The 17329-nt window shown below is 44.3% G+C and overlaps 1 protein-coding gene across 1 annotated transcript in view; it reads right to left on the reverse strand.

Moving 5' to 3' along the window:
• LZTR1 (leucine zipper like transcription regulator 1) overlaps positions 1 to 17329 on the reverse strand; it is a 35564-nt gene that overhangs the window by 4158 nt on the left and 14077 nt on the right. The window contains exons 8-16 of the mRNA XM_014309392.2: positions 10580 to 10690; positions 9320 to 9412; positions 8323 to 8418; positions 7092 to 7275; positions 5087 to 5256; positions 3125 to 3281; positions 1709 to 1835; positions 483 to 632; positions 166 to 271 (exon numbers count right to left, since the gene is read on the reverse strand). Of these exons, the coding sequence (XP_014164867.1) occupies positions 166 to 271; positions 483 to 632; positions 1709 to 1835; positions 3125 to 3281; positions 5087 to 5256; positions 7092 to 7275; positions 8323 to 8418; positions 9320 to 9412; positions 10580 to 10690 (1194 nt within the window). The remainder of the gene's footprint in view (positions 1 to 165; positions 272 to 482; positions 633 to 1708; positions 1836 to 3124; positions 3282 to 5086; positions 5257 to 7091; positions 7276 to 8322; positions 8419 to 9319; positions 9413 to 10579; positions 10691 to 17329) is intronic.

Raw genomic sequence — 17329 nt, forward strand, 5'->3', positions numbered from 1 at the left:
ACACAGTACAGGTAAGGAACAATGCTGCTGAAGGCTGGGCTCCCACACATGTCATCACACAGAGCCACTGCCACTGGAAGGGCCTGGGAGTGACCTGGCACTGGGGGTACCCACCTGACCAGCCCCCTTTTCCTCTGACTAACTGAAGTGCTTGGGGACAATTACCTGGAGCACATTCTCCACTGTGACATTCATTTCCAGGTTCTGCTTACAGTAGGCCTGGAGCCTGTTGTTGTAGAAGCCATAATAGTAAGGTGCTGCAAAGAGGTATCTGTTCATTCCATTGAGGAATAAACCAGAAAGAGAAGGTGAGAGCACTGATGGCAAACAAAGCCCTGTGAGGAGTGGGAGTGCAGAGCCTGCTGGTGCCCGCCAACAGACCACCCTCCCAGGCTGTGCCAGGCAACCCAAAGCAAAAAGGAAGGTGACCTGCTGGGCATGCACTCAGACACATCCTCCAACTCCTTGGAATGTAAGGATACAGGGAGTCCTCAGGAGGCATGTTCACTTCTCCATAATAGATGTATCTAAGCATGGACTCGAATGCTTGCTTGCTGGGAACCATTTCACCTATAGAAATGTTCACTTGCCCATCTTCTGGCATGAATGAACGGAACATGGCTTCAAAGTAACTGCAAAGGGAAATAAAACTGATATAACACATTCTGCAGACAGATGGTCTAACCCAGTATTGTTCAAAGGCTGCTACTCAGAACTGCAGCTTCCAAAGCAACAAATTCAAGTGACACCCTGGGCAAAAACACTGCTCATTTATTTTTTCATGTATGTCTGTGAAACTCCAAATATAATCCCCCTAATTACCATCAGAACTACCTGAAATTTGTCTGTTTCTTGAAAATTAGGACACATGGTGCTTTGATTTTTTCTGTAATTTGCATAAGACCCAGCAGAGAGCTTAAAGCATTATGAATTTCCTTGGTATCTACAGGCTGCCAATCACCAGGGCTGTTTTAAGAGCTGTGAAATGCTTCTGGTAAAATACCACAGTAACTAATACTGAATATTGTTAGGGCTTTTTTCTGGGAAAAATTGTGATGGTATTTGAAATAGAAATTTTATGTGAACACTTAATGTTTGGTGGAACATAAGGTGCAGGTCCACAGAACACACAAGTGCAGGACAAATCCACTTCACCCATGCCCTGAGGAGGGAGAACAGCTCCATCATCAGCAGGGTGGACTCCTTTCCCTGCATAAAGCATGAGAACACTCTAGGCTCTGTCATGCACCATTTTTTGTTGTGTTTATTCATAACCAGTCTTAAATATCAGAAAGTGAGAAAGAAAATCAAGTTCCACATGATAAAATACAAACTGTTCACTGTCAGAAGGCTCCTTCTGACCCCAATGGACATCTGTTGCTTTCCACTTCACTGAAATCACCTCATGTTTTCCACCCTTTTTCCCTTCCTGTGATTTTACAGATGCTTTGTCTTGCAGTGCAGCTTCTCACACACCCTCTGCAGAATCTCTGCAGTTCTAATTTCTTCCTATCTTTCCCTGCTGGGTATCAAATGGAAAAAAAAATAATCACTGCTGCTTAAAGGCTTATTACACTCATTGAGCAAAGCTGCATCTTAACACTTCATGCAGATTTAAGTTCCTCCCTGTCTTGTGAACCAAGCCAGCTGAGCACACGCTGCCCAGCCCTGCCCTGTCCTTCACTCACACTCTTGGTGCAGGGCTCACCTGGAGCGAGCTGCCAGGATGGCTTTGTGGGCTGGCCGTGGGTGCCCGTCCAGGAGCAGGATGATATCACAGAATTCAGTCCCAGCTCCTTCCAGGTAAGCCTTCATGTCCTGAATTAAAGATGTTCCTGAAATTAAACATAATGAAATAAAGACGTGATAGTTCCAGCTGACCAGGTACTATCCAACTAACACATGGCCAAGCCAGAGCTCCAGCTCCTCTTTCCTTTGGGACTCTCACTGTGACTTTGAGTCCAGTCCTTCCTCATAATCTTGGAGCAAAATGAGCTTCATCCTTCCCCACCACAGCTGATTCCCTACTGCCCCTCCCAGAGCCAAACCTGTCAGCTCTGCTTTCTGCCACTGACAGCAAACTCCAGCTGTGGCCGCATGGACAGATGCTCTCTATAGATATGAAAGCTGATTTTTCCCCTCCCTTTGCACTATTCCTAACCACAAGGAATATAACATTTTGTGTCTTAATGAAAAATCTTCCAAATCAGCAGCAAAGGCTTCTTTTATCCAATATTTTAATCAACCTTTGTAAATACACAACTGAGAAATAGAGCACATCCAAGTCTGCTCCAAACTCACTCATATTTTCAAAGTTCATCTTTCAGTTTTTAATATTTGGGTCTCTCACACCATTCTAACTCTGGATACAGAACTGGCTGTGCCACATTCCCAGCTAGTGCACTTCACCCCCCTGGGACAAATGCCAGACAAAGCCTTTCTGCTTGACCTTCCAGGACAAGCTTCCTTCTCTTTCTCTTCAGTTCCCAATTATTTTTGTGCAGCACTCCACACCAACACTGCCAATGCCTTTGAACTTTGTGGCCTTAGAAAATTTCATTATTGCATTCCTTGTGTCGTGTGTCAGGATGTTAAAATGTTGAGTAAGACTGGTCCCAAATCAGCCCCTGATGAATTTCACAATAAAACTGTAAATCACATCTTTCTCTTCTCCTCCATATCTCCTGTTCCTTTCACACAGGCACACAGAGCAGTGCCTCATTCACAAGATCCTCCTCCTTCCTCCTGCTCCTCCTTCGTGAACACCTTCAAGCAGCCTGTTTCCCTACTCAGCTTTGTCACCCTACAGTCACAGTGACTGTCCACTGCCTTTTTTTGGATCATTCTTTACACCATTCTGCTCCTTCTCTTGTGTCTCTGAACAGGATCAGGATGGTTTATTGCAAGAACACAATCCCACGTACATTGATGGGACGCTGTTCTGATTGAACCTCACTGGGAACAGAACTGTTGTGCTCTCAGTCCAGGAGAGAGCCTGAGCAGTTATCCCAACTGGGAACTGCTGGGCTGCAGAGTGCTCTTCCCATACACCTCCCCAGGCTAAACAAGCCATTAGCAAAGCCAAACCAGCAGCTGGAATGACCCCACAAGGGAGGGAAGTTACCTATGTCCAGTGGCTGGTCAGAGTGGGTTCGGACAGGAGGCTGCTGCTTTCTCCGCACAATCTCCACAATGAGGGATGAAGAAAGATGCTCAAACTCCTTCATCATTATGACTTGATTAAAATGGGATTCCTTCACCACAAAGTTCAGGCAATGTTCCTTAAAAATACACCAATATTAATTAAGAAATTGATGGTTTATTGTTTGAAGTCATCTTAGAGCATCCCATAAATCTTACATGTTGCATATGCCATCAACCATCCTTTCCTTTGAACCTCCACATGGATCCTCCAGCTGGAATTATCCAACAGTGATATCCTTATCCTTCCTAAAAGACCTTTTAGGCTCCTCCTTGAATAGAAAATTCAGGACAATTCTAAGCATCTAGAAAAATTTTACTAGAAATATTAACAAGGAAGAGATGAACTGCCCATTGAGCTACTCCAAAGCTTTCTAAAACAGGAATCTCAGGAGATACTGAAAACTTCACGGAGATAATGAAGATTGGTTGCTACCTCATAATAACTTCTAACATAATTAGACGCCAAAAGTTAATTAAAAGGGTGAAAAGATCTTAACTCTTGACACTCTCCATCAAGGGTCCAAAGAGCTTACAGGATTCCTTGTGTGGGTTTTGCCTGAACCTTTTCCATAAAAGCAGCAAAGAGTTCAAGAGCTCTGGAAGGCTCTTGTGTAATAAACTTCTTACAAAAATCAGTGTGGTGAAAAGGTGATAAATGAACCAGACCTAATGCTAAACAGTTAAGAGACCAAAAAAGGGCACTTTATTTCCCAGTATGAACCAAGGCTTCCCCTCATTCCACTTTTATAAGTAATCAGTACAATGTACACCAGCTCACCATAAGGTGGGTACAAGTTCACCCAAAGAATCATTCCTACTGTCTGTTTCTGGCAGTTTATTCCACCTGGGATCCAAAAGTATCTGTCAGGACTCACCTGTGAAACATTTTAAATCATGACTGGGATTCCAGGAAGGACAGCTTTCTACAGAGGACCCACCCATGAGGACTAATGAGCACCTGAGCAGACAGGATGCCAGCTCAGGGTGGTCCTGCCCAACTGGAGCCATGTGCAAGAGCTTCTGTCACTCCAGAGGCAGCCAGGGCAGGTGGGGGTACCAGATCCACCAATGCTTGAGCTTCTGGGCAGCTGATGGCACCACGATGCCATGCACCAAAGGCTGTGTCAGCATTCACACACTTGCTGCTGGCCCTGCTGCTCCCTCCTGGAGGCATTTCCTCTCCCAGATCCAGAGCACACACAGTGCCTGAGGAAGTGCTGGTGCACACTGCTTTCTGCAGCCTCTCTGTGCTTGCAGACACCAGCAATACAGAGCAATACAGTCACTGGTGTGCACAGGCTGAACATCCTCAGCAAGTACTGCACAGTCCTGCTCTGCCTCTGGGACTGGGGGCAGGAGCTGCTTCCCTGCAGCTGGGATCAGCAGAGCCAGCACCTCTTAGGCTGCAGCCAGGGGTCAACTCTACCCTGATTGTCACCCAGCAGCCAAAAGCCTCTCACCCACCACAGAGACAGAATCACTGGCACATTTTGCTTTTCAGTGCAAAGGCCTGAGAACAGAGTTTAGTTTTTCTGTCTAGAAAACAAAAGAACCTATTTGTAGTGTCAGTATATATAACACAGCAAGACCAGGAAATGCACTGGTTCCATCTTGCTGCAGCAAGAGTGAACTGATGAAGAGCCAAAGTCACTCTGCCCTTGACATTCTACAAAGCAGATATGCAAAAATATTGAGCATATATTGAAAAAGCCTACATAATATCACAAGCCACTGTAGGACAACCCATGCTAAATATACTCAAGCAACTGCAATTAAAGGAATGATAAATTTGCAAAAGCCGATACCTTTGGCCAAATGTTAATTACATAACTTTCTTTTTTAAAATTTCTTATCAGTTACTTTGTATGCAGAATGTGATTACCTTTAGCTGATCCAGCTGAAGCTTGTTAGCATTCTCACACACAATGAGCACATTCTGCAGATCTACAGATGCTTCGATATACTGAAGGCAGAGCTGTTCCAGCCGAGAGAGCTTGAAGTTTAAGGCCAGCTTGTACACATCCATAATGAGTAACACATCCTGCACATGACCTGAAATTGCAAGAGGAAAAACTGCTGGAGAGCTCACAGAACAAAGAGAAGAACCCTTCTGAAAGTATTTTTTAAAATAACTGGAGCAATTGGAATAGTAGAACTTGCAGTGGCTGGAGTATTTTTATAGAGAAAAGAATTCCATTCCTGGTTAGATAAAATCTGAATCAATACTAGAAGAGGAGGTTCAAATTTGAAGCATGCAAAAGACCAAGATTTTATGACAATCTGGATCACAATCTTTTGAAACCCTCCAAAGAAAGTGAAGTGATTCTCTAAAATCCCTGACAAGGCTCAGAGCTTGCAGCCCAATTTCTCACAGTGCCCAGCTGCCAACAGCCCTGCCAGAATCTTTGGGTTTTACACAGTATTAACAATCAGCTCCCTGATTCTGACAGATCCTGATGAAGGGACTCTGTGCTTTCACTCCGTGCTTTAGCCTGCACAGACCTGGTCTACAGGGGCTAAAGTGAGAGAGGGCAGAGGAGACCCTTGTAGGCCACTGCAATGAGGCTACTGGGACACCAACTCAAGGAATAATCCCCCATGGCCTTTGCTTTCCTCACAGGAGATCTCTGCCCATCTGCTCTAACTACTTTTTAATAGAGAAAAGCCCTCTCACATGTCACGTGCCTTCCCTGCGTCTAATTGGAAAATCCCATTTGATGAGCATGCCCAATTCCATTAGCTCAGCCTCTGGATGGCTCCCCAGGGTGCTGCTCTCTGAGCTCAGAGGACCTACTAGGAATACAAATGGGCAGGGCAGGGCCCATGGAGGATCCCAGCAGAAGGGGGAGCAGCAGGGAGAACTCCTCATGGGCTGGGGAAGCGGGGCAGGCTGCCTGAGATGCCTGTAACAATGGGAAGAGCTCAGGGGTCCAAGCCTTCCCTTGGCCTAAGACTGTCCCAAGGTGAGGGTTCTGAGGATCAGTGAATGGCTGGGAGCAGGATCTGGCAATGTCAGCAGAATCCAGGAGCAGTTCCCTCACCCCCAGTCAGTGGGATCATTCTCAGACAGGCCTCCTCACAGGGAGAGCATTGGCACAAATGGACACATATCACTTTTTAGTATTTAGTATTGAGAATTATCTTCGCAGAAAGCAAAGCTCTTGGAGTGAAGCTGAAGCAAAGCTCAGTGCTAGGACACTGCACCTCACTGTACTTCACCAGGCCCCATGGCTGCAGCTTCCCCAGCCCCAGCAGCTGGAGTTCCTCGCTGTATCCAGTTGTATCCACCCCCCTCCCACTGCCCACAGCCCTCACCACTCACACAGCCAGGAGCTGGATTCTCTGTGTGGAAGCTGTGAAATCTCTGGCTGTTAATTCCTCACCCACAAGTGTTTTTAACTCAGAGAACTTCAATGAATGCACCAAAAGGATTTTTTCCTTTCTTGAGGCATTCCTTCAGATTGGATTTTTAACAGGTGATAAATACTGGCTTGCACACCTTTCTGTGTGGGCTCAGTTTAAAATGCATCAAAACAATATCAGAAAAAGGAAATAAGCCAAGCCAGGATAAGATACATGGTCCTTCCAAGCAGGATGCTGTGATGTTCAAAATACCACAATATTTTTGTTTGTTTGGGTTTTTTTACACCTTTTGGAATGATCAATAACTTGTTCTTCCTTGATATTTGAAAAGAATCAGAGGAATTAGGGAAAAAAAAGCGTAATTAGTGCTCTCTGATAAAAATCTGCTTTTTGTTTAATCTCAGGTTAGTAATGAAGTGCTCAGCACAGGACTGATCACCTGCAAATGCTGGATCCTGCTGTTTCTGAACACGTTTGCCCCGCTCCCCTCCCGAGTGGCAGTGTTAGTTCCCCCTCCTCCCTACCTTTGCGGGGATACTTTATCTTATCTGTGTACAGGAACTGCATGAGCACCTCAAAGGGCTGCGCCTCGGCCTCTCGGATGGGCACTTCCAGCAGTGGCTGCAGTCGGCACAGCTTGACATTCCCACCAATCCCATCCTTCTGGCATGTGCTGTGTCCCTCCTCTTCAATGTCTTGCTTTGATTTCTAGTGAAACAGACAAACCACCCAAACATGGCACAAGCCTGTGCCAGTTCACACAAGTTACCACCAAGGATCCTTTTCCTTACTCCACATTCTTCAAGACTCAGGATCTCTTTAGCTTCAGGATTATCTTGAAGATAACAAAGAATTCATGTCTTAGACTTAATGTTCCACATCCTGGGACGCACATGGATGAGAACACAAGTGAACTCCTGGATACAGACCAGGAGCAGGACATCAGAGCAAGGTAGGAATGAACTGCACTGAACTCACATTTCTGCCCACAGCAGGGACAGCCTCACTCTGTGAAGGAGGGACAGGTGGGAGTAGATTCTACAAACCCTGCCTTGCAAAGGCAGAGCACAAAGTGCTGCATAAAAGTATTTTAAAGCATGCTGTTACTTCAAGTTTCACTTTGACAGCCTTTTCCCACAGCCTTTCCAGTGGCAAAACAATTAACTGGGGGGCAGTGAGGCATCCACATCTTACTCCAGACTGTGTGCTACTATCTCCCCAAAAGCCATTAAATGTTGCTGCTGAAAAGCTTGAAGTAGTCAAAATTAATAGACAATGATTACAAGGCACCAGACTTTCACCTCTGGAAAAAGTAAAAAAAATACAAAGGTTAAGAGAACAGAGGCAGCTGAAACTGTTACCATTGCCTTTCTTCTCTCTAATCTGTCTGATCTTGTGGGCCATCCCCATGACACAGCTCTACCACCCCCACAGAGAAGGGTACACACACCTCTCTGGGGCATTCCACAAGATTAGACCTCAGACAGCTACAAGAGCTTCCAAGAACCACACTGTCAAATCCAGATAACTGGATTAACTCTGGCTCCTCCATGTTACACTCCTGATACACATCCAGTAGCCTTAGTTAATACTAATGATCTTTATTTTGCTTGCTCAAGAGCACCTTAGCATCAGACACTGCTCCTGTCCCCCAGCTGTCTCAACAGATACTACTTTTCTCCTGACAACCTTATTCCCAAAGCTGGGCAGAATAAGCCTTACCTTGCTACAAGGCTACTTTTCCAAAACACTCACCTGTTTCACCCTCTCCCTGGCCTGCATGATTTTCTTTTTCAGCCACTTGCAGCGAGCGGTGACGATCGCAGTGTGCCCTCGGACTCGCTCCTCCTTCTGCCAAAGGCAAAGGCAGAAATCACATTCAGCTTCTATCCCCAAATCACACGGTCATGGTAGATGGCAGAAGTCACAGGGACCTGGGCTGAATCCCAGGTTATGATACATTTCAAATTAAAGGCAGCCTTACATCTGCTCTGCACATACAGATGAAATTCAACACCTATTTCCCCAAAGGCTAATGGCAAATACCATTTGGGAAAGAGCCTGGGTCACATTCACTGCGTGGAAGCTGCTGTGTCACATATGTCGTGCTTTTTATTCTTGCATCTGATTTTCTGTTTAGTTTTCCCTTTTCAAAACAACAGTATGGTTTTTGCTATTGTTTGACATAATTTATTTCACCTGTTGTTGAGCTCTGAGCTTTGCAAAGCTTTTTCTGACTTTTCCTTTTTGCAAAAGGAATGCAGGTAAATTCAAATTTCTCATGTTTATCTTCAGAAAACCTGTTCTCTGTTAAATGTTTAACTGTTTGCATTACTAGAGAACCATTCCCCTGTACTGCTTTTTCTCATTCTCTTTTATTTCAGTAATTAAAAATGGCTATTGAAATGATAATGGGTTTGCAAAACACTGACCTGCCTTCCTAGGAGGCAACTGGGACCTGGGAGTACAGAGGTCACTGGTAAATTTTCATATTGCAACTCTGTATAACATGTCTGATAAATTCAGGTTAAGTCAGTGACCCACAGATCTTCTCAGTTCAAAAGATTCTTCTCCATTGCAGCTTTAAAAATTGATCTGGATCAGTGAAACTTACTAAACCAGGCAGACAGTTCACCAGTGATTCATTCCCAGGGTTTCTGGCACAACTACTGCACAATTTGCTTTTTCCCAGCAAACGCACCACACACACAGTAACACCCCCACTGGCATCTCTCCAATAAATTCTACTCACCTCTCCCAAAACAAACTCCAAGTCACTGAACTGTCTGTTTTCCCACAGCCTTCCATAGTCTTCATGGAGAGTGCATTTAGGGTAACAAGAAAACTAAAAAATAAAACCCCACAGAAGACAGAATTAATTTCAGTGGCTATATAAACTTCAAATCTCACATCACTTTGAAGCAGAGGAGCCTGAGGTCAGATCCCCTCAGGGCCTGCAGCCTCCTCACAAGGGGCAGTGGAGGGACAGCTTCAATCTCTGCTTGCTGTGAGCAGGGACAGGACCCAAGGAAGGGCTGGACCTGTGTCAGGGGAGATTTAGGCTGTACCTCAGGAAAGGTTCTTCCCCAGAGGGTGCTGGCACTGCCCAGGCTCCCCAGGGAATGGGCACAGCCCCGAGGCTGCCAGAGCTCCAGGAGTGTTTGGGCAGCACTGCCAGGGATGCCCAGGGTGGGATTGTTGGGGTGTCTGTGCAGGGCAGGGGTTGGACTGAATGGTCCTTGTGGGTCCCTTCCAGCTCAGGACATTCCTGATTCTATGATTCTATAACCAAAAGTGCCAAGGTTACATCTACTGTCACTGGATTTTGTTATTAACTCAGCCTCAGTGTAGCACATACAGCAGAATGTCACAAGCAAACCAAAGGGCTTCCCCCACGGTGAGGTTAAGGACAGATAACACAGTGTAACACTGAAGAACTGTCTCATCACAACTTCCACATAAGAGGATTCAGAGGCTGGGAGTCTCACCTGCTCCCAGGACTTGTCTGAGGGTGCCATGCAATAAAAATAGACTCGACTGTATGTGGGATTTAATCTAGTGTGAGTATCCTGAATTTAAAAATTTCAATTCCCATAGCTATGTCAGATGGAAGTGGGAGAGCTGCATGGAAATAAAACCACAATACAAAACACTCTGCCCCAGAGCCCTGAACAGGACAGCACATGAAGAGGAACAGCCGATTTTAATGAAATAATACAGCAAATCCCATCTGCTACACTTCCCAATGATTTGTCAAAATTGTCATGATCTCTGCAGGACTTCAGAAGGCACTAGAGGGCTTGACCTTACCAAAATGTCTGCCCAAATAACATATCTCAAAAGATTTTAAAGATAGACATTGACCTTTGAAAGCTGAATCTGAAATACAGAGGCTGCCTGCAAGAAGGACATGGACTCAACACTGTGGAGCTCATGGTGAGCTAAACCAGACACTCCACAAACAGGACTCGAGGAATTGGTGTGGAATTGAGTATGTTTATCAGCAAATTACCTGGAACCTGTACATCTCTCCACTTCTGATGTTATTGTCCACTGTGCCACCAAAGATGTACATAGCATCCGAGATAACCGCTGCCGCATGGAAGAGTCTCCCACTGGGTAACTGGGGAAAGAAAATAGGGAATAAACAGAAAGAAAAGGACAAAAAAGGGAAGGTAATAAATAAAAGCCTATTCTTCTGCCAAGAAAAAGGATCTGCTATTAACAGATCAACAGTGAAAAGGAAAAATCACAGAATATCTGAATTGGAAGGAACACACAGGGATCATTGAGTCCAACTGTTAAGTGACTGGGGATTGAACCTGCAACCTCGGCATTACAAGGACTGAGCTCTGACCAAGCCAATGCAGCCCAGGGTCACACACTCATACACATACACACACACTCACAAACACACACACACAGACACACACTCACAAACACACTAACCAACACACACACTCACACACACACGCTTACTCACACAGACACTCAAACATGCACACACACTCAAACACACACACTCACACACACTGACACTCTACACTCACACACACAGACACGTTCACACACAAACACATGCACACACTCACACACACACTTGCACAAACACACACTCACACACACTCGCACACTTGCATCCTACGACTGATATCTGCTGTACCTCAGGATTGTTTCCTAGCATGTCTAGAACATATTGTCCAGTCACATTTAAGAATTGCATTCACTGCACCTTCTAATCATAGTGGTACCTACACAGGTCTACCCATCACAGCAGTTACAAAATGTATCATTTACAAAATTAAAGCCAATGTCATTTTCTACATAAACCCCACACATACTTCTAGAAATAAGTAGATTCTGCAAATGTGATCACTGTGCTTATTCCAAATGGTGTCAGCTTATTCCAAATGCTGTCAGGAACTTGAAAGGTGAATGATCATCTACCTCAGCAGGACTGAGCTCCAGGCCTGTGAGCGCCCACCCCCCCCACAGCTTGAAGGGCTGAACCATCTGGCTAAGGCCCCAGGAATGGCCAGTGCTGAACAGGAGCCCAAGGCTGGAGCTGTTGGCAGAGCTGGCACCTCAGAGCCACAGCTCTGGTCTCCATCCTGCCAGCTCCACAGAAAGAAAAGCCCCCCACACTGCAGCTATTTATAGGGCTGAGGATCACACCATCCCTGCAACACACCCCACCTCGGAGCTGCAGCATCGGGTGATTTTTGAAGAGTCACTACAAGCCAAAGCCACCATGACCCTCCTGCAGAGCACAGACTGCAGTATTTTTACTCATTTCTTCTGAGGCTACACAAAGGTGTGTGAACACATCAGCATATCTCACTGAGAGCTCACAGAAAGCCTTCAAGTGGTGAGAGAAACTTCTTTTTTTTTCCTCTAGTTTGATCAGGCTTTTCGTCTTCCAGGCAGTAAATCTCATTAAATTTTTGCCTACAAAATAAAAAGCCCTCTGGTATAAGAAATCTTGGCTTCTTGTACATATTTATAGACACCACTCAAGTAAAGTCAAACATGAAACAAGATTATGTTTATCTGGAGAGGCAGATTTTCCAGGAAAGCATGCTGACTGGCAGTTCCCATTCCCACCAATTCACCCCTCTCACCACAGTATCACACAACAGCCTCATTTAGCCTGTTACTCACCACACTTTCCATGACTTGTTCCTCTCCTCAAACTATGGCTTTTAAGGAGACAATCCCCCAGTCAGTAACTAGGACATGGGTATTTTTCTCAGATGTATAAACCACAGGCTTGCTCACCTGAAAAGGCACATTTGCCTGTGCCAGTTTAACAAACCCTCTGGATTCCTCTGGATAAACAAGTTGCCTTCTGTATTCAGCATGTTTCATGGATACTTTATCAAGGAAACTTCAGAGTTAGCTCTAATAAATACTGTGATAGGTTATGGAATAACACTGATCTGTTAGTACATTCCTGCCTGGACCCAGTTCCATATCTCTCTGAAAGAGGATGAGATTACTGTCAAATATAATCTATTTTCTATGGCCTCTGCTTGTTCTTAGCAATGATCTCATTAACTAAATAAGATGTACTGATTGAAATAATCAACCACATTATAATGGGTTAAAAATACATCTGTCACCCTCATCAACTGGAGCTCCAACCTCATCCCAAAGTAACAAGTTTGCTTGCCAAGACCCATTCCCACACAGCTAGGCAGGCTGGTGTTAGCAGTACTGTAACATCTTTCTCACAACTAACTGCAACCAAAACCAAACCAAAGGAACTGTTCTGGCAGAGCTCAAATGCAGCCCATCTGCTTTAGACTTATTCAGGTAATTTTCCACTTTTTCTAAATAAATAATATTTTAGTTTTGCTTTTCATTAAAATAATTCTCAAACTTCTCTAGTATTTAGTTTTTTTAAGCTGCCATTGAATTTAACAACCACTTTTTTTTTTTTTTAATCAAAAAGCCTTACAGCTTTGAAACAACTGGTGCCAGAAAGCAAACATGAACCACCTGAATATTTAACCAAGTATGATGTACTTGCCAGTCACATCATATTCAACTCCAACAATCTCTATGGAATGCTGTAATGATGATTTTTCTTTTGTAATGGTTGGTACTGGCCAAGGAACCGGAGCTCTGCAGTTACTAATAACTTAAGTAATCAAACAACTTTACTTTCTAAATACACAGACCACATTTTTAAAGACAGAAATGTAAAACATGGAATGACAGCCTGGAACAGAAAAGGCCATGTCCAGTTCTCAAAATATTGTGCAGCTGAGAGTTTCAGGGTGTTTGTTTTACTGAATCAGAGCAGAATTCAGGCCAGCACAAACCCCCACGTGGAGATGACAACACTGCAAGTGACATTTTGGTGCCGCCTGAATGGGGAACAATGCTCGGCCCTCTCAGGACCAAGGATTTGGCCACAGCAGCTTTGTTCCAGTGCAAGGAAGGAAAGCTGGGCCCTCAAGAAAAGATTCAGGAGGAAAGAAAGGTTAATAGAGCTCAGGAGCACAAACAGCTGTTGAGACATTCTGGTCCCCACGTTCCTCATCCACCAATACCAGACACCCAGAACCTGCCCTTATCTTGAATTTTTCACTGGGAGATCTCCCAGGCTGCCAAATCCAGCTGCTGAATACCCTCACCCCAGGCAGAGTTTATAACAAACAGCTACAAAATACCTTCTACTTTGCTAGCCAGGATGCTCAGAAAGGATGAGAGGAAATGGCTCAAATTGCAGCAGGGAGGTTTAGGTTGGATATTAGGAAACATTTTCTCCTTAAAGGGGTTGTAAACATTGGCACAGGCTGCTCAGGGCAGTAACAGAGGTACCATCCCTGGAAGTGTTCAAAAGGTGCACGGCACTTGGGGATATGAATTAGAGGTGAATGTGGCAGTGCTGGATGGATGACTGGACTTGATGATCTTGAAGGTCTTTTCCATCCCTACCAGTTCTGTAATTCTATGATTCTAATTTCATCTGCTGGCACAAGTCCAGATGGTGCTGTGTGAATCCAAAGGGATTTGTCTTTCTCATTCCTGTTACATACAGGAATGCTAAAAATCACAGACAAAGAGGCACTGCCAATCTGACTGTATTTGTCAGCTCTAGATCCTGTACTTACCTGTCCATCCATGTGATCTCCTTACTTTATTAGCAGTGCCTGACAGAAGAAATTCTGGATTCAATCCTGACACTTCCAATGATGGGGGCTGGCACCCCTCTCTGAGCTACATCACCCTGTTTCATCTGTTGGAGTGGTTTCTCTATTTAAGGTTAATGAGATTTGCATCTGAGGACCTTTACAAGCTGGAATGTTTGCTTTCAAAAGCAGAGCTCATCAGTCACCTTTGCTTCCCTTTCAGAACATCCTTCCACACTGCAGGCATAACTCAAGCCATCATTTTCAAAATAAAAGTATTTCACAAGTCTTTTTTTCCTCTCATTTCTTGTGCTCAGACTCACACTGTAGCCTGTCCAGACAGCACAAATGGAGTTTGTCCTGTGCTGCTCATCAGGCTTCTAATTTGACTCCCAAAGCTGTGCATTAAAGTTGCCTCTCCCTGTGCCAGAGCACCCAGCAATCATTCAAATAGGTGAGATTACAGCCCTGAGCATCACCTCTGGGCCTGAGCACATATACTTTAAAATAAACTCAGTAACACCTGTGCAAACCCCTTCATAAACTCATTGATTTAAATTTTGATCTCACCAGGAATATATTCAGCTTAGCTTGAAGTCCTTAATAAATTAAGTTGAAGCAATGTAAAGTAAAATTAAATAGTGAAAGAAGTAAAATGAATCATTTCCACTCAGGGGTCAATAGTAGCCTGCTCTGTGCAATTTAGAACTTGCACATGCAGAGCCAAGGCTTAAATGGTTCTTGGATTACAGCTTAAGTTAAATAGCTCATGAGAAATTGCAAGAGGGGGAAAAAAGGAGCAGAGAAGAAAAGGCATATATGAAAGTGGAACTTCTCTCTCCTATAATAAGTTTAATTTTCATTTTTAAAGTCTTTTTCACTTTCAAATGTTTCTTTATTTACCTCTGAGTCTGCTATAGGTCCTTGTTTTACTGTTGCTATGCTGAAATCTAAACCAAATACATCCCAAGATTTTTTTAAACTCCATTCTCTTGAGGGCACGGTGGGAGCTTCCTCTGGGGCAGATACCCTCTCAATCACTGCTGGGTAGGACACCTGGTTACAAGGTTTAAAAACAAAAGTGTGTAAAAGTATAGATGGGAAGCATGAGAGACTGGACATGGAGCAGCAGTCTCCTGCAGCTGAAGCTCCAGAAGATCATCCCTGTGCATCCAGAACATTCAGGGTCAGTCCAGAGAAAGCTCTCTGGTCTTGTTTGGAGCCCATCACTGTGATTGAACCATTAACATTTTAGCTGTGTGGTTTTCTTGAGGTTTGTGCAATAACAGAGACACACAGCAAGGAAATCTTTTGCACTGGTTGATTTTGTCTGCCCTCTTTTTCCCAACGGCTCTTCACAAATCGCAGAATCTGAGACTGGCTCAGGTTGGGAGGGACCTTAAAGCTCACCTTGTTCCACCCTCTGCCATGAACAGAGACACCTTCCACTAGCCCAGGCTGCTCCAAGCCCTGTCCAGCCTGGCCACGGACACTCCCAGGGACAAGGAGGAGAAGCTGAGGGGTTTGCTCACTGCAAGCAGGCAAAACACAGATCATGAGCTAAGATGGCAAAGAGGGAACATCCATCAGCTATTCCCAAGTCTGAGACAGCCTTCCCACATTTTGTCTTGATAAAAAAAACAGGCCAGATGGATCACCCCAAAGTGACAACCTGTGTTTTATGTCAAAGCAGACTGACACACTGGAAGAGGATGAAGTAAAGCCCCTTCTCAGCTGGCAGGCTGGCAGCACGCACAGAGCCATGGCTTGCCCAGCTCTTCTGGACAGCCAGCAGAACTGGGTCAGGGACAAAAATTCAACCTCCTTGTAGTGAGATTCACTCTCTTGGCTGTGAGGAATGCATTAACTATGCTATTATTGCAGGCTGTGACTACTTGTGCTGTTGCAGTGCTTATCTTCTGACTCTTTTCTCAGAACATTTTAATATGCTTCAGTGCTTTTTGTGATAGAAATTTCAACATTATGGGCAATACTAGGACATTGCTAAAATCAAATCCCCTGCAGCTGTTTAAAGGTTCTCCTTTCTTACTCTCAGCCCCTCAGACGCCTTCTTATATTTCCAGAATAGATTTGTAACTGTGTAAATGTTAATTTTCCTCACACTCAGCTATGAATGAGCAGGTATTATGGAAGGAAATTGTTGCACTGAACTCAAAAGCCAGTAATGATGTGCTCAGATTTCTTTCCCAACCCAGGAACATCAATGAGCCTCTCTATCCTTCAGTATCATTAAAAGCTCAAAGCCAAAATTAAATAAGAAGACCTAAAGTCATCAACAAACCAACCTGGTGAACCAACATAAACTAACAGGTAAAAGAAGTATCTATTTTTCTCTGAAACTGGAAGAAAACCATAAGCTACAAAAGGTCCAAATGAGCTGTCACTACTGGGAGACTGGGAGCTGTTGATACCTGAGATGTTTCCACACTGTTATACCAGGCAACTGCATCAAACTCAAACAGATGGACAGACAGAGCTTTGGATAGTCTTTAGGTTCAAGGAGGTTTAAGGATTTAAAATGTTTTCCCATGCTGGGTGCAGACAATCTCTGCTTTCAGACAAAATTGGAACAGACACACGTTAGAGTGAACTTCAAGACATGCAGCTCTACAAATGAAGAGAAGCAGGCAAATGCCAAAGGATTTTACTGAGCCTTTCCATAGGCTGCTGTTCCTTTATTTGGCCTTTCCTTAGGCTGTCATTCCTTTCAGATTATGGCAACGAAGTCATCCAGTTTATCACTGCAGGTACCCAAGAGTAACCAAAGTGCTGTTTATAACCCAAAAAGTATCCATTAATTTTAAAAATCTGGCCTGGTATGAACTTTGGGAACACAGCTAACCATGAGCCAGGCAACTGCACTGCTGTCCCAAGAAAGTTATACAGAAAATCTTCCTAGAAGCGACTTGTACCACATGAAAGAGGTGACTGGTACCAGTCAGCAAAGATTTACCAAGGGCAAATTTTTCCTGACTAACCTGATCACCTCCTTCAAAATGCTTCATGGGTTATAGGAGGGCACTGCATTCTCAGCAAGTCTATGCTTGATAGCAATTGTCTGGAACAGTTGAAATGCTGGAGGCTGATGTTCCAAAGGACTT

This window comes from Geospiza fortis, unplaced genomic scaffold (genome assembly GCF_000277835.1).
Source record: "Geospiza fortis unplaced genomic scaffold, GeoFor_1.0 scaffold26, whole genome shotgun sequence".
Taxonomy (NCBI): Eukaryota; Metazoa; Chordata; class Aves; order Passeriformes; family Thraupidae; genus Geospiza; species Geospiza fortis.